The sequence below is a fragment of the Sturnus vulgaris genome, chromosome 25, assembly GCF_052056855.1.
Source record: "Sturnus vulgaris isolate bStuVul1 chromosome 25, bStuVul1.hap1, whole genome shotgun sequence".
NCBI classification, from domain to species: Eukaryota; Metazoa; Chordata; class Aves; order Passeriformes; family Sturnidae; genus Sturnus; species Sturnus vulgaris.
Genome location: NC_142267.1, coordinates 7,118,670 through 7,139,647, shown reverse-complemented (window position 1 = coordinate 7,139,647; position 20,978 = coordinate 7,118,670). Strand labels below are relative to the sequence as shown.

At 57.7% G+C, this 20,978-nt stretch overlaps 3 protein-coding genes across 4 annotated transcripts; 1 reads left to right on the top strand and 2 right to left on the bottom strand.

The window, feature by feature from the left end:
- Window positions 1-1,457: 1,457 nt before the first annotated feature.
- Window positions 1,458-2,709, bottom strand: HSPB7 (heat shock protein family B (small) member 7). Its single transcript, XM_014888450.2, has 3 exons — window positions 2,399-2,709; window positions 2,182-2,315; window positions 1,458-1,957 (listed from the first exon to the last, which is right to left on the bottom strand). The coding sequence occupies exons 1-3, from the start codon at window positions 2,451-2,453 to the stop codon at window positions 1,772-1,774; spliced, it is 375 nt and encodes a 124-aa protein (XP_014743936.1). The 5' UTR covers window positions 2,454-2,709; the 3' UTR covers window positions 1,458-1,771.
- Window positions 2,710-2,937: 228 nt separating this feature from the next.
- CLCNKA (chloride voltage-gated channel Ka) lies at window positions 2,938-8,049 on the top strand. The gene is made up of 19 exons (XM_088178573.1): window positions 2,938-3,135; window positions 3,216-3,344; window positions 3,447-3,575; window positions 3,676-3,815; window positions 3,908-3,985; window positions 4,096-4,174; window positions 4,244-4,369; window positions 4,481-4,565; window positions 4,645-4,746; window positions 5,327-5,411; window positions 5,493-5,654; window positions 5,746-5,815; window positions 6,044-6,154; window positions 6,244-6,457; window positions 6,540-6,673; window positions 7,265-7,356; window positions 7,436-7,519; window positions 7,629-7,715; window positions 7,868-8,049. Exons 1-19 carry the CDS (start codon window positions 3,024-3,026, stop codon window positions 7,904-7,906), a joined length of 2,058 nt encoding a protein of 685 aa, XP_088034699.1. The 5' UTR covers window positions 2,938-3,023; the 3' UTR covers window positions 7,907-8,049.
- Window positions 8,050-9,531: 1,482 nt separating this feature from the next.
- EPHA2 (EPH receptor A2) lies at window positions 9,532-20,712 on the bottom strand. 2 transcript variants are annotated; one of them, XM_088178608.1, is made up of 17 exons: window positions 20,559-20,712; window positions 17,678-17,745; window positions 16,531-17,194; window positions 15,729-15,884; window positions 15,300-15,632; window positions 15,011-15,135; window positions 14,555-14,714; window positions 14,317-14,416; window positions 14,156-14,211; window positions 13,952-14,077; window positions 13,686-13,868; window positions 13,025-13,086; window positions 12,707-12,916; window positions 12,365-12,514; window positions 11,961-12,154; window positions 10,726-10,881; window positions 9,532-10,179 (listed from the first exon to the last, which is right to left on the bottom strand). In XM_088178608.1, the coding sequence occupies exons 1-17, from the start codon at window positions 20,626-20,628 to the stop codon at window positions 10,074-10,076; spliced, it is 2,919 nt and encodes a 972-aa protein (XP_088034734.1). In that variant the 5' UTR covers window positions 20,629-20,712; the 3' UTR covers window positions 9,532-10,073. The 2 variants fall into 2 exon arrangements, with proteins under 2 accessions (XP_088034734.1, XP_088034735.1); XM_088178609.1 differs by lacking the exon at window positions 9,532-10,179 and having other exon boundaries at window positions 10,209-10,881.
- Window positions 20,713-20,978: the final 266 nt, after the last annotated feature.

Sequence of the window (20,978 nt, the reverse complement as noted above, 5' to 3'; positions counted from 1 at the left end):
CCGCCCAGATGCCCCGGCGTCACTGCGCATGCGCAACGGGGCCTGGTCACCTTCCCGCCGCAGAGTCGCCGCCATTACGGGGGGGCGGTGCTGAGGGACCGAGGGGAGACGAGCTGTGAGGGTCGAAGGTGCTAGTGCCAGCGCCGTTGCCATCTCTAACCGTGTTCTCGGTCGCCACATCACCCCTGCTTAAACACCCCCGAGGTGGCCTGGCCACCCCTTCCATGAAGGAATTTACCATATATCTTATCCATATATTATTACAGCTAACCCTGACAAGCTTCAATAAAGCCTAAGTCATCTGAAGGCTGGATATCCGAGATCTTAAGTTTATGGCCCTTCAAGGATGTTGGAGTAACCAGAAAATACAGAGGAGATTGAGGTCTGGAAAGCTGGAAATCCGCTGGCTGAGAGGAAGATGATAAAAGGACTCTAGAAATCAATAACCAATAGAGGACAGTATGCTAAATAATGAAGATAAATACGTGACTTAGAACCAATGAACATTAATTTATAAATAAGTTTAAAAGTGTTGTATCAGGCTACAAGGGTACCTTTGATCCCCTCGTCCATATGGCTGATGAGTTTAGACACGTCCCAGAAAACTGGGTTTTTCCCCCAGCTTTCCTGCCACAGACGAGCTGCAGAAGCGATTTAGGCAGAAACAGGGCTGGCTTTTCCCATTTTCTTCCTCCCTTCTCCACATCTCCCCGGGCGATGGCCACTAGATGGCAACCAGTGACCGGAGCTGGGTGCCGTGGTAGCTTTTGGGGACGGAGCAGTCGCGTCCCGTTGCCGCTGCCCTCCCTCGAGTTTCCCCAGCCTTCGCTGCCGTTCATTCACCGCTTTTAACCCTTTTTGCTGCAGCGGGGAGTGTCCTGAGCGCCAGCCAGAGCAGCCGTGCCTGGGACGCTGCCAGGTGTGTTAGTACCAGTCACGAGTGGTTCGGGCTGCCCCGGGGCGGGAGCAGCAACACGAGCCGGGCGCTGTGTGTAGCCATAAACAGGCGCTGGTCCCGGGCAGGCGCCTCGCCTCCCCTCGCCGCTGTGGGTACACAGGGCACACAGGGGGACGGAGCCAGGCCCTTCGCTGCGGCAGGTTTTGCCCTCCCCCAGAAAATAAGCCCTTGGGTTGGGGCCGTCATCCCGGCCTTGGGGCATCCCGGGGGTGGTGGGTGAGGGTGGGCGAGGGGAGGACCTAGAGGGTTTGGTGCCCTTCCAGGTGGGTCGGCAGCCGAACAGCTGAGGGAATAGCTCTGAAATAGAACTTCTGGGAAGAAATGAGTCACCCCGGGCTGCAAATAAACAGGGCAGCGGGCGCCCGAGCAGCTCCTGGGGCGGGTTTTTGTCGGGATGGCGGAATATCCCTTACTGAGACACCCCTCGGGTCTGAACCCACACTCCTTTTTGAGGGTAAAGCAGCAAGGAAACATCAAAAAACGGATTAGGCAGCAGTCAGACGTTCTCAATAATTTATCCCAAGCTCTATATACAAAGACAAGCTCTGGCGGAGGGTTGGGAAGGGAACCTGGCTCCCGGCAGGACTCTTGGCACGCTGGATCTTCCCCCTCAACACGCGCCAGCTAAAAATTGCCGGAGCTGGGACTCCTCTCCGGAGTTTCTCCGGTGGGTGACGGGATGCATTCAGCACAGGTCTGACCCCACTCTGGAGGGAGCGTTCCCATTCCCTACCCCGCGTCCCGCCTCCTTCCCAAATCACCCATTTAATTAGCGAGGGAGGGAAAGGACAGGGGGGAAAGGACCCCGACCCCTCAGATCTTGATCTCAGTCCGGAAGGTTTGCTGGACGTGCTCGGAGTGCTTGGCCGGCCGGCGCTGAGCCCGGATGGTCAACATCCCATTATCCCCCAGCGAGGACGACACGGACGTGGGGTCCACGTCTTCGGGCAGCTGGCACTTGTGGGTGAAGGTGTTCATGACGGTGCCATCTGTGGCCAACTGCGAGGAAAAAATGGGTGAAAAGAGGCGATTTGGGGGTGCAAGCGGAATGGGGACTCATTATTCCCTGAGGTCCCCATTAATTAACGGTGAATTAAACCCCGCTGAAATTGTGGCTGCAGCTGTTTGGGAATTGGGTGGGAACTGGGTGGTCCCCGCACCCCCCGGTGAGGATTTTGGGGCCCCCCCTTTGGGGGTGAGCAGGAAAGGGTGGGAGCACCCACCTTCTCGGCGTGCACCTCGATCTGGTTGTTAGAGGTGGTGACAATGATGTCCTCGGGCGCGAAGTCGCTGACGTCCACCGTGAACTGATAGGTGTTCCCCAGGGTCTTCACCACGCCCGTGTTACCGGGGCGAGCTGCTGGACAGGGTTTGGGGGATCACAGCCTCGGCTTGCTGAGGATCCCCCCTAGATGCCTCCTGAGTGCGCCCCAAACTCACCTGGGAACCCCAAGGTCTCCCCGTGGGGCCGGACAAAACTCCCGAAAAGCTCCATGGTGCTGGCGGGAGAGGATTTCACCTTCACCCACGGCTTGCCCCCACCTGCGACCCCCAGCTCCCGCCGGGGGGAAGAGCAGAACCCTCTTCCTCGTTCTCCTCCCGGCGAAGGCGACGCCGGATCGGTTATTTCGGGATATTTCGACTTGACGAGCTTTTTAAAGCCTCGTTAAGGCTCCCGGCCGCCTGCCAGACCTCTCGTAAAACCGGCTAAATTTAGGTCTTGCGCCGGAGACGGTGGAAATTTTTCCCCTCCCCGTCCCCCCCAGCTCAACGCCATGGAATGCGATGCCTATTATTAAGGAATAATCATGATAATTAATTAAAATACTTATTAAATCCTCCCTGCCGCGGGATGTACGTTGGGATTGGGAGCTAGGAGGTGGCGGGGGGGGGGGGGGGGGAGAGGAAACCCGGCTCGCTCCGGCCCGAGCGGGTCCGTCGGATTCGTCAAGGTCGTTTTTAATGAGCTCGTTTGCAAACTCAGTCGGGCAGCGGAGGCCGAGGCGGGAGGACGGGTCAGGGGGTGCTAAAAAAAAGGGGTGCAGTTCCTAAAAACGTCCCCGGGATGGAGCGCCCCGTTCCCGGGGGGCTGGGGGGAGAGAAGGAAGAGGAGGAGAGGGTGCTGGTGTCGGAGCACCACTGGAGACCCTGCCCCACCGCCCGGAGAAGGGTCCGAGGTGAGACCCCCACCCAAAACGGGGGATTCTGGAGGCGGGGGGATTTTGGGGGGATCAGCGCCCTATTTCCCTCCGCGCAGGGTGCTTGGAGTGGGTGAAGCGGCAGCTGTTCCGCGTCGGGGAGGATTGGTACTTCCTCTTCATCCTGGGGGTCCTCATGGCCACCATCAGCTTCACCATGGACATCATCGTCGCCAGGCTCCACGGGGGTAAACGAGGGGCGCCCTGAGGGGCTCCACCGGCGTTTAGGGGTTCACCGAGGATATGGGGGGGATCTTTCAGGGAGTGCATCTCCCACACTTCTCCTCCAGCTCACATGTGGCTGTACCGAGAGATCGGGGACATCGGGGTGCTCAAGTACCTCTCGTGGACCCTGTACCCCATGGCACTGGCCGCCTTCTCCACCGGCTTCTCCCAGAGCATCACCCCGCATTCCGGAGGTGAGCCAGCGGAACCCCGACTTCCCTGGCGCCCTAAAATGCCCCCTCGGTAATGGGGGACCCCTAAAGTTTGGATCCTGGCTCCCCCCCCCGCCTCCAGGCTCTGGCATCCCGGAGCTGAAGACCATCCTGATGGGCGTGGTGCTGGAGGACTACCTGGCCATCCAGAACTTCGGAGCCAAGGTGGTGGGGCTGACCTGCACCCTGGCGTGCGGCAGCACCGTTTTCCTTGGGAAAGTGGTGAGGGATCCCCTTCTGAACCCCAAAATCCCCAGCGGTTCCGTTGGTGCGGGTAGGGGGGGATGCTCAGCACTGTGTTCCCCCCCGCCCAGGGTCCCTATGTCCACCTCTCCGCCATGGCCGCAGATTATCTGGGGAAGATGAGGACCACGGTCATAAAGGAGTATGAGGTGGGGGTGCCACCGCCTAAAAAAATGAGTGGAGAGACTTGATTTTATCCCCAAAAAGTTGGGGTTCTGCCTAACACCGCCCCCCCCCCCCCCCCCCACCCACCCTACAGAACAAGTTCAAGCAGCATGAGATGCTGGTGGCAGCTCAAGCCGTCGGGGTGGCCACAGTTTTCGGGGCGCCCATCAGCGGTGAGGACCCTCCTAATCCCACCCTGGCTCTCCTAAACCTCTCTCTGATCCCTTTCCCCGTTTTTCCAGGGGTGCTTTTCAGCATCGAGGTGATGTCTCCCCACTTTGCCGTGCGGGATTACTGGCGCGGCTTCTTTGCCGCCACCTGCGGCGCTTTCATGTTTCGGATCCTGGCCGTGTTCAACAGCGAGCAAGGCAAGGCAGGGCAGGCAGGATGTGCCCCCTCTTCCCCTTTACCCTCCCCCCATGGCATTTTTGTGGTGCTCACCACCAAATCCACACCCTCATTCCTGTCCCCCCTCCCAGAAACCATCGCTGCTGTTTTTAAGAGCGACCTCAAGATTGATTTTCCCTTCGACCTCCTGGAGACCTTCTTTTTTCTGATTGTGGGGTATGGAGGGTCCGGTTTTGGGGTGCTGTCTGTGCTCTGCCTGTGCCCTGCTTATATCCTACCTGCCCTCTCCTCACAGGACCATCTGTGGGATCGTGGCCTGTGCTTATCTCTTCTGCCAGCGCTGGATGATGGTGGCCGTCAAGAAGAACCGGCTGACAGCCAAGCTCTTGGCCACCGAGTCCGTACTGGGCGTCCGTCCATCCGTCTGTCTGCACCCTCTGTGTCTGTGTGTCCATGCCGTGCAGGCTCTGTGTGTCCCCGTGTCCTTCCCATACACCCTGGGTGTCTGCGTGCCTTGAATGAAGTACCCTGGATGTCCCTGTGTCCCCCCCCTGCACCCTGTCCATCTACCCTGGCTGTCTCTGTGTCCCCCCCTGCACCCTGTCCATCTACCCTGGCTGTCTCTGTGTCCCCCCCTGCACCTTGCCCATCCACTTTATGTCCACCCTGTGCACTCTGGCCATCCATGTATGCACTCCATACACCCTCCACATCCACCCCATGCACCCTGAGTGGCCCTATGTCCTCTCCCTGCACCCCACGTGTCCCTACATGCTCCCCATGCACCCTGCTCACCCCACCCCATCCACTCTGGGTGGCCATGTGCATCCATATGTCCCCCTCAAGCGACCCTGGGTGCCCCGATATCCCCCCCTATGCACCCTGCCCACTAACCCCATTGACCCTGGGTGTCTCTGGGTCCCCTGTCTGTCCATCCGTCGATCCCCACGCACCCAGCCTCCCGTGTCTCCCTGCAGCAAACCCGTGTACACAGTGCTGGTGGTGCTGCTCCTTGCCTCCATCACCTTCCCACCCGGGCTGGGGCAGTTCATGGCCTCCAGGGTGAGTGGGGACACGTGGGGCTCCCTGGAGATCCCAAAACCTCCCAACCTGAGCGGGGGCTCAGGGTGTCCATTTGTCCAGCTCACCATGAAGGAGTATCTCACCTCCCTCTTTGACAACCGCACATGGAGCTTGCTGGCCCTCAATGCCTCAGAGGTGGCCAAGCCTGAGGGGCTCTGGCAGGAGTGGCACCATCCCTCTGCCACCATCTACGGCACCTTGACCTTCTTCCTGCTCATGAAGGTAACCATGGCCCACCCCAGTCTCTGTGTGGGCACCCCCAACATGGTGTCCCCAACATGGTGACCCCCTCTGTGTTTGCTGGTCCCCCCAGTTCTGGATGCTGATCCTGGCCACCACCCTGCCCCTCCCAGCAGGGTACTTCATGCCCATCTTCATCTATGGTGAGTCAGGGGCTGGGGAGACATGGGAGGGACAGCCAGGTCAAGGGAGGGGTGCAGGGGGTTAATTCAGCCCTTGGAGTGGGGATACTGGGGGTGTATCCAGGCCTTGGGGGGTAGAGGGTGGCATCCAGCTCCAGAAGAGCTGCAGGAGAGTGGTCACCTCTACCTCCACCATTTTTTGGGGGGGCTTCTGAGATCTCCCCAGCTCCCCTCCTCCCCCAATTTCAGGAGCAGCCATTGGGCGCCTGATAGGGGAGGTCGTGGCCCTGCTCTTCCCACGGGGGCTCTATTCAGAAGGACCCCTACGGCCCATTATTCCTGCTGGTTACGCCCTGGCTGGTGAGTCCAGATACCCCCACGGGCAGGGGGACACCCACGGGCGGGGGGACACCCACCCCTATCCCCTGACCCCCTGTTCCCCCCACCAGGTGCAGCTGCGTTCTCGGGTTCAGTGACCCATGCGGTGTCCACGGCCCTGCTGGTGTGTGAGGCCACTGGGCACCTGGGCCACGTCCTGCCCACTGTGCTAGCCGTGCTGGTGGCCAATGCCATCAGCCAGAAGAACCAACCATCCTTCTACGATGCCGGCATCATTGTCAAGAAGCTGCCCTACCTGCCCCCTATCCGCAGCCGGCACATCGCGTAAGCCCCTGCCCCAAAAAATCCATATTTTGGGGGGATTCTCCAGGAGACAAAGGAAATTTGAGGGGTTTGTGCTCCCCAGCTCCTACCAAGTGGTGGTGGAGGAGTTCATGGAGCGCCAGGTGGTGGCCTTGGCCAAGGGGGATGGTTTCCAGGAGGTGCTGATGGCCTTGGATACTTCTGCTGATGCTGAGTACCCCGTGGTGGAGAGCACAGGTGGGATGTGGGACCTGGGGGACACTGTCACCATGGAGGGTGGCCAGCGAGTCCCTGGCCCTGTGGTGGCCTTCTGTGCCTCCTCATGCTGTCCTCATGGTGTCCCCCCAGTGCACACTGGATATTCCCATCTCCATACCATGCCCACTCTGTCCCCATGGGGTGTTCCTGCAGTGTCCCCAAACTGCTCTTATGATGTCCTTTGATATTCCCAGGCTATCCTGTTCCCATTGATGTCCACATGTTGTGCCCTCAATATTGCCATGGTGCCACCCCAGTATTTCCATACTGTCCCCATGGTCTCCCCATGTCATTCCCTCAATATTCCCATACCATCCCCATGGTATCCCTGTACTGTATCAATGCTGTCCCCATCCCCTTTGGTATCCCCATGGTGTTTCCTCGATATTCCCATTCTGTCTCCACGGTGTCCTTATGGGGTGTCCCCTCAATATTCCCATACTGTCCTCATACCTTCACCCTGCTGTCCCTATGGGATGTCCCCTTGGTATCCCCAGTACTTCCTGTTGTTGTTCCCATACTGTTCCCTTGGTACTTCCATACTGTCCCCATACTGTCCCCTCTTTCCAGAGTCCCCCACTCTGGTGGGAACTGTCAGCAGGTCTCAGCTGGTCACCTTCCTCCAGAGCCATGAGCACCCCCAGGCCCCCCAAGGGGAGAAGGTAAAGGGGGTGAGGGGCACCCTGCCGCACCCAAAAAGCTGCTTTTCTACCCCAAAATTAACAAGCCACCTTCCTCAAGCTGGCCATCATGGGGACACTTGGGGACGACTGCACCATCGAGCCCATCATGCTGCAGTTCTCCCCGTGGACCTCCTTGCACCAGGTTTGGGGGGGGGGGGAAGGTGTCCGGGGAGCCCCCCCAGGTGTGTCACACTGAGGGGACACTGCGAGGGTGCTTCTGTCCCCACGTGTCCCTGTTGTCCCTCTCCCAGGCCTATCACCTGTTCCAGCTGCTGAAGCTGCAGCGAGTCTTTGTCACCCGTTCTGGGGAGCTGGTGGGAGCCGTGAGCAGGGCAGAGGTGAGGGGGGAGAACGGGGAGAAAAGGGGAAAAAGGGGCCAATGGGGACGAAAAAGGGAGGAGAAAAGGGGAGCAGTGGGGGGAAAACGGGGGAAAAGGAGAAGGGAAAGTGGGGGGAAAGCCCCTATCCCATCTCCTCTGTGCCCTTCCAGCTGCGGAGAGCAATCGAGGACCTCGCCAACCCCAAGTGATGACGTTTTGGGACCACAGGGGACCCCTCCCCAGGGATGTCCCCCAGGAAAAGAGGAGGAGTCCTGACCCCCCAGGTGGTGTGGAGGGTCTGGGCTGGGGGCGCCGGTTCTCCGGCAGAGCGTGTTGTGCATTAAACACATTGACCCACCACTGCTTCCTGCTACTCCTCTTTCTCCCACCGGTTTCTTTTGGGGGGGGGGTCATCCCCTCCCAAACCCAACAACAATGCTTGAAACCGCCAACATCACCCCAAAACTGCCCAGGACATGCACCGAAGTGCCCCAGTCTCTGTAACACCCCCCTATACTCCCCTCCTAAAACTACCAGCACATAATTATCCTTATTTTAATTACTACAATTAATAAGGGGGTGGGTGTTTAGTGACCCCAAAATCCCGGGGGAATGGGAGACCGAGCCCCCCCGCCCTTTGGTGACCCCCGGGCTGGGGCGCAACGGGTTTGGGCGGCGTATCGGGCGCTAACGAAGCCGTAATTAAGCCTGGGGGGGTTAATTAGGCACGGCGGGGCAGGTTGGGCAGGGCGGGCATGCCCGGGCCCGGCGCAGCAAGGGTGAAGCGGGGTCAGCGCCAGGGAGACACCCCAAAAGTAGGGCAGGAGCTGGGCTGGGCTCCGGGCTGAGCGCTGGGAGCGGGGCTGGGCTGTGGCACCCACGGGAGGAGCGAGGGGAGCGAGGAGAGGGGTCCGCAGCCCCCACAGCGCATGGGGGGGTTGGGTGGGTGCGTGATCAGCACTCCCAGCCCTGCCCGTCACCCCAAAAGCCGCGCTCCGCCTGTGCCTCAGTTTCCCCACGGCATCCCCAGCCCCTGGGCTCCTTGCCCGGCCCCGCCCTGGGCACACAGGCGACAGGGGCTGCCAGGAGCCCCGGCCCGGGGTGTCCCCCCCATCCGGCCCCTCCCGCTGGACTTTGAGCCGCGATCGAGGCCGGCGCCGGGGCTGAGACCGACAAACTCGTGACACCCACAGGCCAAAATGCCCCCAAATGGCGTGAAACCGCAGCTTTCGCAGCACGATGTTGTTCCGCCCCTTATTATGGCTCGGGCAGAAAAAAAATGTCAAACCCCTTTTTCCGGCGTTTTCCTACCCCGTCATTTGCAGGCTCCGGGCAGCCGGGGCGGCCGGGCTTGGGCTTTGGGGGAGCGGCGGGGGATGAAAAGGCCAAATTCCTCCTGGGTTTTGCTGGGGAAAGAGGCCCCGCATGGGAAACACTCCCGGAGCCGTGTGAAACCCCTTAAAATCCCTGATACGCCCTAAAAAACTGTAACCCCCTTAAAAAACCCTCTTTAACTCATTTAAACCCCCATTAAAAGGCCTAAAGACCCCAACTTTTAAAACTCTCTTAACCCCCTCAAAATTCCTAAAGAAACCCCTTAAAAACCTTAAAATTCCTAAAAACCCCCAAAACTTTAAACCTTTCTAACTGCCCTCTAATGTCCCCAAAACCCTTTAAAAATTCTTAAAACACCTTAAAAAACCTTTAAAAACCCTCTTTAAATCCTTTAAATTCCTTTAAAAATGCCCTTAAAACCCCTAAAATCCAGGGGAAACCCTCTCTCTTTGTCCCCTAAATTCCCTCAATCTCTGTGAACCAGTGGGAAAACACAATATTCTAGAAAACCAAAAAGCACATATTTTTATTCAAAACCCCACACAAATCCCCATAAATCCATGAAAAAGGGGAGTGAAAAAGCATCCAAGTTTTGGTTTTTTCCCCCTTTTTTCTCTCTCAAACCTGACACAACCTTTAAATCCTCACAATAAATATACAAAAATAGAATAAATTAGGTTAAAAAATACAAGGCAACACTGGCAGAACAGTGTTAAAGGGGAACAAAACCACCCAAAAACCCGGTGGGAGAGGAATAAATAGGGAGAAAAAAAAGGAAAAATAAATCAGTTTTGGGACTGAGCCCCTTTTTTCTTGAAATGTGGGGGAAAAATAAGAAGAAAAATCCCTCCCCCAGCTCCAAACAAGCTTGAAATTCCATTTCTTTTTAGGAGGGAGGGAAGGGGCAGCACCTGTTTCATCCCCAGGTGGGGAGACAATATTAATAACACTATAAAAGAACCCTTAATAATTACAGAAATAATAAATAAACCCCTCGGGGAGGAGGGGGGATCTTCATGTGGTGTTCTAGGGGGTTTGGGGTCAGCCCGGGGCCCCCCCAGCTCCCGCCTGCTCCTGCAGCCCCAGCAGGCTGTAGGCAATGCGCTTCTGGTGGCCCGGCAGGCGCACCCCGATCCGCTTGATGTCCCTGGGAAAACGGGAAAATGGGAAAAGAGTCAGGATTGGTGGAGCCGTAAGCCTGGAATGGGGCTGGGAGAGGCTGGAGCCAGCAACGGCCACACCCCAGGAGCAGCGTCCTTAGGGTGGGGATGGATGGATGGGTGAGTGGACATGGCTCATCCTGAGGGATGGACAGATTGACATGGTTCATCCCAAGGCATGGATGGATGGACATGGCTCATCCTGAGGGATGGACAGATTGACATGGTTCATCCCAAGGCATGGATGGATGGACATGGCTCATCCTGAGGGATGGACAGATTGACATGGTTCATCCCAAGGCATGGATGGATGGACATGGCTCATCCCAGCCTCTCTGGCCAAGGAACATCTAATTTTATCCCATCCCTCGGGCCACCAAGGCCATGGAAGTGGTTTCCGTTCCCAGCACATCCCTGTCCCACGGGAGCTGGAGGGGGGGGCATGGGGACAGTGTGGGGACACATCCTAGGGACAGCAGGGGAGTGGTGTGGGGACAGTCTGGGAATATCAAGGGGACAGCACAGGGACTCACTCGCTGGTCATCTGCAGGACCTTCTCGATGGTGCTGTAGCCTGAGGCCATGAAGGTCTCGGTGTACTGGGGCATCCGGATGGACTCCAGCCACTCCGGGACCGAGCGGAATGGGACGCCCTCGGAGCCGCTGGTGCTGGGCAGGCGGATGGATACCCTGTGGAGGTGGACAGGAAAATGATGCAAAAATAGAAAGATGCAAAAAAAGCAGTGCAGAAATGTGAGGCTGGAAAAATGACGTGAAAGCAGAAGGGCGGAAAAATGATGCAGGGAGGAAACGATGCAAAAAATGATGCAAGAATGGAGGGATGCAAAAAAATAATGCTAAAATGGAAGGTGCAAAGAACAATGTGAAAATAGGAAGATGCAAAAAAATGTGAAAATGGGAGGCTGCAAAAAACAATGCGGAAAGGTGAGGACACAAAAATATTGCAGAAATGAAAGAATGCAAAAAATGATGCAGGAATGGAAGGGTGGAAAATAGAGTAGCGAAAATGGAAGGATGGAAAAATAACACGGAGTTGAAAAGATGCAAAAAATAACGTGAAAACTGGAAGATGAGAAATTCTGCAGAAATGGAAAGGTGAAAAAAATAATGCAAAAACCTGGAAGGATGCAAAAATAGTGCAGAAACTAACTGATTCAAAAAATTATGTGAAAGTGGAAGGTTAAAACAATGATCCAGAAATGGAAGGATGCAAAAAATTACGTGAAAATGGAAGGATGGAAAAACAATGCAGAAATGGGAAGATGCCAAAAAATAAATGCAAAAATGAGATGATGAAATGATGATGCAGAAAATGAAACGATGCAAAAAGTGGAAATGGGGAAATACCAAAAAATGATGCAGAAATGGAGATGCCAAAAGCAAGATGAGAGTGCAGAGATGCAAAACCCAACCCAAAACAGCACCACAAGAGTGCAAAAAATAATGCACCAAATACGAAGATGAAAACAAAATGATGCAAAAACGATAGAAGACACAAAGATGTGCAAGAATCAGAGAATCCCAGACTGGTTTGGTTGGAAGGGACCTTAAACCCCACCCTATTCCCCCCCTGCCACGGGCAGGGACACCTTCCCCTATCCCAGGCTGTTCCAGCCTGGCCTTGGACACTGCCAGGGATCCAGGGACAGCCACAGCTGCTCTGGGCAACTGCCTCCCTCCCTCTCCTTGTCCCCCATCCCATCCTGGTGCTCCCCAGGATTGAAATCTGTATGGTCCCCTGTACGCACCGGGGGTCAAAATCTGCCAGTGCCTTGAGGGACTCAGGGGCACGGATGAGTTTGTCGAGGATGCTGACGATGTCAGCAAATTTGGGGCGCCGGCAGCGCTCCTGCTGCCAGCACTGCATCATCAGCTGGTAGATGGCCGAGGGGCAGTCCAGCGGCGCCGGGAGGCGGAAGCCCTCGTTGATGGCCTTCATCACCTATAAGAGGAGGAGGAGGGTCAGGGTGGTCCCCCCAAAAAAGGTGCCCATTCACAGAATCCCAGAATGGTTTGGGTTGGAAGGACCTTAAAGCTCACCTCATTCCAGTCCCTGCCCTGGGCAGGGACACCTGCCACTATCCCAGGTTGATCCCAGCCTGGACTTGAATGTTTCCCAAAACACTGGTAATGGTGGAGGGTGGGCACTCACCTCGTGGTTGGAGAGCTCCCAGTAGGGTCGCTCGCCGTAGGACATCACCTCCCACATGACGATGCCATAGCTCCAGACATCGCTGGCAGAGGTGAATTTGCGGTAGGAAATGGCTTCAGGTGCTGTCCAACGTATTGGGATCTTCCCACCCTACAGCAACATTGGTGTCAACCCTGCACCCCCAAAAAACCTCCTCACCTTGTTCAACCCCCCCAACGCGGTCACTGTGATGGACAATCACCCACCTTGGACAACCACCTCAGCATGACCAACCACCCCCTCACCTTGGACAACCACCCTTCCATAGCCAACCAGCCACCCTGTCACGTCAGTGACACTCACGCTGGTGGTGTAGGTGGCTTCAGGGTCATCTTCCAGCACCCTCGAGAGCCCGAAATCAGACACTTTGCACACCAAGTTGCTGTTCACCAGGATGTTCCTGGCAGCCAGGTCTCGATGGACATAATTCATGTTGGCCAAGTACTTCATGCCGGCGGCGATGCCCCTCAACATCCCCACCAGCTGGATGACGCCAAATTCGCCCTCTTTTTCCTGGGAAAAGGGGAGAATCCAGCCTGGAATCCACCTGTTGTCTCACCTCCCGTGGTGGGTGTTGGAGGTTCCACCACCCTGTGGTTGTTGCCACCACATGTCACCTACCCGCAGGAATTTATCCAGCGCCCCATTCTCCATGTACTCCGTGATGATCATGAAGGGCTTGTCTGTACAAAAGAAAGACCTCAAAATAAAAAAATAAAAACCCCCAAAAATATTACTCCAAGTCCCCCTCAAAAAGTCATCCCTACTAAAATCTCTAAACCTCCCACAAACCCTCCCAAAGTTCTTAAACTCCCAAAACCCCAATGTCCCTCACAAAAACCCGACCCCCGAAAACAACCCCAACCCCTCAAAAATAACAAAAATCCTTGAACACCCCCCAAAACCCAAACCCTCCCAATTCGCTCCAAAAAACCCTGACCCCCAACTTCCCAAAAAATCACCTCCTTTAAACATTCCCAAAACAACAAAAAAGTTTCAACCCCCTTACAGACCCCAATAAACCCCAGCAGCCAAACCCCCAAAATAACTCCCCTAACTCCTCCAAAAATCCACTAAGCTCCCTGTAAAACCTCTCAAATAAACCTGAATTCCCTCCCCAAAAAATACCCAACCTCATCCCCCAAAAAGACCCAAGTCCCCTAAATTCGCCTTTGCACCATTGCTCAAAACACCCTGTTTTTATATTGCTTTTTTTGGGGGTGTTTTGCTGGGAAATTGGGGTATTTTCTTGGGGAGGGGACAGGACATAGAGGCCACTCACACTTGGAGACAACACCCTCGAGGCGGATGATGTTGTGGTGGCAGAACTGTCCCATGATGGTGGCCTCGCTCAGGAAGTCCACACGCTGCTTCTCCGTGTACCCCACCTTCAATGTCTTGATGGCCACCGGCACCTCCTTCCTGCCACGCTTCAGGGTGCCCTTGTACACCTCCCCAAATTCACCTGCTCCGAAAAACGTGGTGCATCCTTAGCCCCCCTGCCCCACCCTGATTTTGGGGTGTCTCTGGGGGGACAAAGCCACACACCGGCACCGATGACCTTCTGGCGGGTGATGAAGGATGGAGGGATCTCGGTGGTGAACTTGAGCATGGCTTGGTTGGGGTCTTCGTAGGTGTGAGGGTCAACGTAGGTTTTGAGGGGCTTCAGCTGGTCTGGGGGTGTCAAGGAGGGGGTCAGCACCCCTGTCATCCTCCGCCCATCCCCGTTGTCCCCACTGTCCCATGGCTCACCTGATTTGGAGAAGTAGACGTCCTCGGCGGATTGGCGTGGCCGTGACCTCCTCCTCCTGAGGAAAAGCAGTATTTTGTCCCAAAAGAACATCCCTCGCCCCCATATTTTGTGGTGGGACAATGACATTTTTGGGGGGTCTCAGGAGAATTTGTCCCCTTACCGCCGGAGAACGCAGAGGAGAGCAGTCAAGAGCCCAACGACAAAGATGACGCCAGCAACGCTGCCAGTGATGACAGCAGTCGATGCCATGGCCTCAGAACCTGTGGGGACCATCCAGGTGAGCCCTGCACCTGGAGCCCCCACACCTCATTCCCGACACACCTGGAGCCCTCACCCCACACTCCCAACACCCCTGGAACCCCCACCCCTCATACCCGACACCCCTGGCCTCTCCTCACCCTCGGGCAGAGTCTCGAACTCGTGCTGGGGGCTGAAGGCCCCGTGGCCGTCAGCAGTGAGAGCCTGGACCCGAATCACGTAGGCGGTGGCTGGGGACAGCTTGGGCAGGGTGACAGAGGTGCCCTCGCAGCGCAGCACAGAGTAGCTGTTCTCGTCCACCTGGGGACACGCAGGGAGGGGTGGTATGGGTGGGGCAAAGATGGACGTGATGTGGGGGAGGTGACATGGACAGGGCAGGGATGGAGGTGACAGGGATGGGGAGATGACGCAGATGGAGGGGTGACAGGGATGGGGACAAGGATGGAGGTAGCATGGATGGGAGGCTGATGTGGGTTAGGGCAAGGATGGAGGGATAAGGTGGATAGAGATTGCATCGATAGAGGTGACACAGCTGGGGGCAAGGATGGAGATGACATGGATGGAGGGGTGGGTTTGGGCGTGTCAGGCTATGTCACCTTCTTGCTGTAGGTGACCTCGTACTTCCAGACCCGACTCTGCTGCCGCAGTGGCACCGTCCAGGACAGGACCAGGCTGGTAGCCGTCCGTCCATCCAGGCTCACCGATGTCACCCGGGGGGGCTCTGCCGTGGGGACACATAGGGATATCACTGAAGTGTCCCCGGGGGGTTAAGGGACATCAAGGAGGGATGGGAAAAATCACAGAGGTGTCCCCATGGGGGACAGGGACACCACAGGTGTGTCTCCACCACGGAGGGAAGGTGTGAGAGCTGCCAGTGCCCCTCACCCGTCTGGTTGACACTGATGGTGGCACTGGCCACACTGCGCTGGTGGCTGTAGTGGGACACCCCATTCCGGGCCTCCACGGTGAAGGTGTAGTTGACATGCGGCTCCAGATCGGTGACAGTGACCTCTGTCCCCATGAGCCCCCGGGGGGGCTGTGAGAACCGGATCCCCCCGTCGCAGGGCCGGCACTCGCCGCTCTCGGGCCAGCACTGCTCACAGGTGATGCTGTAGGTGACATCCTCGCGGCCACCGGAGTCGGCAGGGGGGGCCCAGCGCAGCTGCACTGCAGCCCCCAGCCCCAGGGCTGTGACAGCCTGGGGGGGCGAGGGGGGACCTGCAGGGGACACAGGGCGGGGTCAGGGGACAGGGCAGTGCCGTGTCACCTCAGTGAGGTGACACCGCAGTGTCCCCCCCTCCGGAGGTGACTTACGGGTGCAGGGATGCTCTGGGGAGTCCTCAGGGGCCCGGAAAAATCCATCCTCACACGGGCAGGCAGCAGCGGCAGCCGGAGCAGGCAGAGTGTGGAGGGGACAGGGCTGGCAGTCCCCTGAGGACACCGTGGCCTTGAAGGTGCCGGGGGGACAAGCTGAGGGGGACACACAAAGTGACATCAGTAAGATCCCAAATCCTGATCCCCATCCGCGGGATCAGCACCTAGCATGTGGGAAGGGAAGCACCTCCCAAGCACCCAGAGAGGAGTTTAGGGGTGTTCACCTCATTTTGCAGCTTCTTTATTATTGGGGAGCCCCTAAACCACCCCCTCCAGGCTGAGTCCTGCTGCACTCACTGGATGATGCTGCAGGGGAATGGATCAGGATGGGGAATTTTCCAACATCTCATTTCTCCGAGTCAAATGGGGAATTTTAGCATGTTAATCTTATTTTGCAGCTTCTACTTTATTGGGTTCCCCCCAGCCCACCTTTCACCTGTCTGAGCTCTCCCACACTCACTACACTGGTGATGCTGAACGATGAGGATCCAGGGCTGGGAATTTTGGAACCAAAACCTCATTTCTCCAACTCCAAACCGGGGATTTTTAGGGCATTTCACCTAATTTTTGCAGTCACTGCCCTACCCTTCTCCCAGCTGAGCCCTTCCATGCTCACTGCACTCAAGGCTGAGGATCCAGGATTGGGAATTTTGGGGCCAAACCCCCATCCCACCCCAGGCACGCACCAAGCTGGCTCATCCTCAGACACCCCTCGCCTCCCTCACTTTACCCCCATCCATACCTTGGCAGGTGTCTCCCAGGCTCTGGAAGCCCGCACGGCACAGGCACTCCCCGATGGGCACGAGCCACTCGCCGTCGGCGTTGCAGTGCAGGGCTGGCGCCTGCTCGGCCACCGCCTCAGCCACGCACGAGCCCCGCACTTCGGCCAAGGTCTGCGAGTCCGCCCCGGCCACGGTCTCCGGAAACTGTGCCATGCCCCGCACCACGGCCGGACACCGCTTGTAGTAGACGCGCACGGAGAGCAGCGCCACGCAGGCGCCCAGGTCCTGGAAGGCCAGGTAGAAACCTTTCCTGCGGAGCGGCCCCACCGAGCGCACCTCCACGTTGAGCTTCACGTTGCGGGCGGCGAAATCCTCCTGCACAGTGATCTCGTCCGGAGCGATGGTGTCAATCTTCCTAAACTGCCGCTTCTGGAAGTTGGTGCCGTAATCCACGTCAGACTCGGCGTAGTAGAGGTTGAAGGTCTCCTTGCAGGAGCCGCTGCCGGCCGTGGGGAAGCTGTTGCAGTCGCGCACGGTGAACTGCAGCTCGATGAAAATGCGCTGGGCCACCCCGCGGTAGATCCAGTTGGTTCGGAGCCAGTTCTCCTGCTCACCCTCCAGGACGTTGCACACGGAGTACATGTAGATCAGGGAATCGTTGAGGACGTTCTGCAGTTGGTCCCACTGTCCCCGGAGACAGAAACGGGGCTATGGGGGGGAACGGAGGCACAGCCCCAGTCCCCGGGTATGGGCTTGTCCTCATCTCCTTCCCCCATCCCCACAGAGGTCCCCAGGCACATCCCAGAGGTCTCCAATCCCATGGATGTCCCCATGTCCATCCCCATGGGTGTTCCTGGTCCCATGAAGGGTCCCAGCCCAATTCCAGTAGAGGTCTCTGACCCCATGGGTGTCCCCATCCCCATGCCCATGGAGATCCTCATGACTATGGGATGTTCCTGTGGAGGTCCCTCTCTACAGATGCTCCTGTCCCCATTCCCATGGAGGGCCCCAACCCGTCCCCATGGATGTCTCTATTTCTATGGAGTTCCTCATCCCCATTCCTGTGAAGGTCCCCAAAGATGTCCTTGTCCCCATCCCCATGGCCGTCCCCATTCCCCATCCCGGTGCTGGCCAGCGGGGCTGGATGCCAGATCCATGGGTGCTCACCCCTTTTCCGTAGGGATGGGTGAGCCAACCCAGCTCCCCGTGTGCCTTGGCGAAGTCCAGCAGCACCACTGTGGGAGAGGAGAGAGGACAGGGACGTCAGGAGATGCCACCAGGACCCATGGACAGCCCCAGGACTTGCAGGTGCCACCAATACAACCCTTTGGTTCTTGATCACAGACATCCCCCAGGACCCACAGATGCCTCCCAGAACCCACAGACAGCCCTATGGAAGCCCCCAGGATGTGCAAACACTCCTGGGATCCACAGATGTCCCTGAAATTCATGGATATCCTGGGCACCCACAGATATCCCTGGGACCCATGGATGCCATCAGGACTCACGGATATCCCTGGAACCTCTGCATCCATCCCTGGACCCACAGATATCCCACCAGGATCCCTGGATGTCCTGGGCACCCACAGATATTCCTGGAACCCATAGATGCCAGGAGGTTCCATGGATGTCCTCAAGACCCCTGGATACCCCCAGGACCCATGGATCCACCCCATTCCCACAGACATCTCCAAGAGCCACAGATGTCCCCAGGACCTCCAAACAGTCCCAGGCGCCAGAGATGTCCCCTGGACGCACGGATCCCCCCATTCCCGGCAGATTCCGCTGGAATAAGCCCCCCCGGGGCCGCCCCCGGAGGCGGGGAAGCCGCGGGGCCCGGCGGGACGTGCCCTGGCACGCCGAGGGCGGTGGCCGGATCCAGCGCCGGGAGAGGAAGAGGAGGAAGAGGAGGCCGGGCAGGGAGCGGGGCCCCCCCGGTGAATCATTCCCCAGGAATGTGCCCGGACGCCCGGGTTCAGCGGCGAGATGGGTCCGTCGGCACGGGGCAATTTCGGGACCCATGGCCCCCCTCCTGCTCCCACGGCTGAGCACGGACGAGCTCGTGGCCTGTCCCGAGAGAGTCAAGGCTGGGGGAGACCCCAAAAGCTGCCGGCGCGGGGGACACGGCTGGCTGCACCGTCCCCCCTGCGCCGTGCCCAGGGTCAGGAAGGATGCCGGGGCGGATATCCCGGTTTTCCTGAGGCTGGAAATCCCCCCCGCGAGCCTCCGGAGAGCGGAAAGCGGCAGGAGCCGGAGCGGGCGGGGGTTCCCTGCGAGTGCGCCCGGAGGTGGCTTTGGGGACACTCCCGGGGCTGAGGCTGCTCCAGGGGCGCAGCACCCGCGGGAGCTCCCGGGACAGCGCCGGAGCCGCACCCCTGTCCCGAGAGTCACCTGCACCCACCGCCACCATCATCAAATTCTCCGTCGCCTTCGTCACCCGGCCACGGCCGCCACCACCTCCAGTGCCACCGTGAATGTGGCCACCAACCCCATCACTACCCTGAGCGCCACCCCCGCGCTCCGGAGCCGCATCTCTGTCCCATTCCCGGCTGCATCCCTTGTCTCTGTCCCCTGCCCTAACCCTGTCCCGATCCCAATGTTTGTCTGATCCGAATCCCATCCCATTCCCAAAGTGAACCCCAATCCCACCCCCTCCGCTCCCATTCCTGTCCCCATCTCAAGCCCATCCCCATCTCAGCCTTAACGAGAATCCCAATCCCAAAATGAATCCCATCCCCCCCATCCCAACCTCGTCCTCTCCTCAATCTCAATCTGAACCTCAATCACAATCCCAAAATGGATCGCATCCCAATCCCACTCCATTCCCTCCTCTTTAACTCCCTCCCCATCTCAGCTCACCCCAAATCCCAATGGATCTCACCGGGGGAAACCAATCCGCCCCAGATCCCCAAATCCCACATCTCTCCCACCACCTTCCCCCCACGCACTTTTAAAACCCCAAATCCCAATATTCCCTCCTGGGAAACAGCACTTTGGGAACACACCCCAAACCACACAGCTGCCATGGGGTGATCCCCTCTGCTGTCCCCCCAGCACTTTCAAAACCCCTCATTTTAGGGTTTTTTACCCCATTTCTAGTTTTTAGGGAGTATTTTCCGTCCCAGCCTCTGATTTATTTGCATTTGGGGCTGGATTCTTCCACTTTACCCTTGAAATGACGGATTAAACCCATCAGACAGAGTTTATAGAAACTTAATCTTAAAAAAATTCAACTTATACACAAAAAAGTTAATTTCCCCCTTTTATTTTGCTCAGCCTTCCCAAACTAAGCCCCAAAATCACTGGGGGAAGGGTTGAGAGGTGGAGGCCGAGACGCTGCTTGTTTTTTCCCAGCAATTTTTTGGGATTTTCCTGACATTGTTTTCCAGCTCTCCGGCCGGATCCTACCCGGCCCTGCACCACCCATGGGAAACAGTCCATTTTAAGGTGATTTTCCCCTTTTTGGTGGGTTTATTTTTTTTAATCCTCCCCACCCTCACCTCTCTGCCAGCCTCTTTTGGGGGATCCCGGCAGGATCGGGCCCCGGCGCGTCAGTCGAACACTCGGTATGGGAAAAGTTGCCTCAAATGCTCGGTTTTCCTCTTATTTTAGCTTTTTTTTCTCCTCATTTAATTTTTTTTTCTCCTCTACTCTAGTTCTCCCCCAATTTTAGCTTTTCCCTCCCTGTATTTTTAAACCTCCATCATCTTTTTAACTACCCTCCCCTTAGTTTAACTTTCAGCCCTTAATTTAACTTTTCCCCTTTTAACTGAAACTTCTCCACCTTTATTTCAACTTTTCCCCTTATTTTAACTTTCCCCCCTCAAAACGCGCTCCGACACCTGCGGATTCCCCACCGCACCCCAAAGTGGGGGGGAGTAAAGGGGAACCCACATCACCGTTTACCCTCAGAGCGCTCGCCGCGCTCCCCAACTCCTCAGATCCCCCCAAACCACCCGAATTTACCCCAAAACCACTCCACCCTTGGGGCTGCCCACAATAAGGGAGTTTTGGGGTGCTCCCCCCAGAAAAAAAGTTGGGGACTCACCTTCCTCGGCGGCCAGGGGGCTGAGGGCAGTGAGGAGGAGGAGGGTGAGGGCCGGGGGGGTGCCCGCCATGGCGGGGCGGTTTTGGGGGGTCTCGGGTGCGCCCCACGAGCGGCGGCCCCGCGGGGAGTGCGGGGGGTGTGGGGTGCGGGGCCGCGCGCCCGCTCCTGTTCATTCATGCCCTGCTGACGTCACCGGCCACGCCCGCTCTTAAAGGCGCAGGAGCCCCTCCCAGTACGCACCAGTAAGGCACTGGGAGGGCGCGCGCCCGAGGGCGGGACGCGGCCGGGTGGAGGGGCGGGGGGTGTGGGAGCTCCCTCAAGGTGGGGCACGGCCCTGGAGGGGGTTCGGGGGTCCCGCAGCCCCGCAGGCACCCCCTGGGCCCGGCCCCGAAGGGGTGAACGCGCCCCCCCCCCGCCCCC

Bases quoted from the DNA above. Each gene is read 5' to 3' on its own strand.
- CLCNKA (XM_088178573.1), top strand. From the start codon at position 3,024: ATGGAGCGCCCCGTTCCCGGGGGGCTGGGGGGAGAGAAGGAAGAGGAG. The intron at 3,576-3,675 runs GTGAGCCAGCGG...CCCCGCCTCCAG, and splicing joins CATCACCCCGCATTCCGGAG to GCTCTGGCATCCCGGAGCTG. The intron at 4,747-5,326 runs GTCCGTACTGGG...GTCTCCCTGCAG, and splicing joins GCCAAGCTCTTGGCCACCGA to CAAACCCGTGTACACAGTGC.
- EPHA2 (XM_088178608.1), bottom strand. From the start codon at position 20,628: ATGGCGGGCACCCCCCCGGCCCTCACCCTCCTCCTCCTCACTGCCCTC. The intron at 12,155-12,364 runs GTGAGTGCCCAC...CTCCTCTTATAG, and splicing joins GGGAGCTCTCCAACCACGAG to GTGATGAAGGCCATCAACGA. The intron at 10,180-10,725 runs GTGAGTCCCTGT...CCGTTTTCCCAG, and splicing joins GTCCTGCAGATGACCAGCGA to GGACATCAAGCGGATCGGGG.
- HSPB7 (XM_014888450.2), bottom strand. From the start codon at position 2,453: ATGGAGCTTTTCGGGAGTTTTGTCCGGCCCCACGGGGAGACCTTGGGG. The intron at 2,316-2,398 runs GTGAGTTTGGGG...CCTGTCCAGCAG, and splicing joins GGAGACCTTGGGGTTCCCAG to CTCGCCCCGGTAACACGGGC. The intron at 1,958-2,181 runs GTGGGTGCTCCC...TTTTCCTCGCAG, and splicing joins TCGAGGTGCACGCCGAGAAG to TTGGCCACAGATGGCACCGT.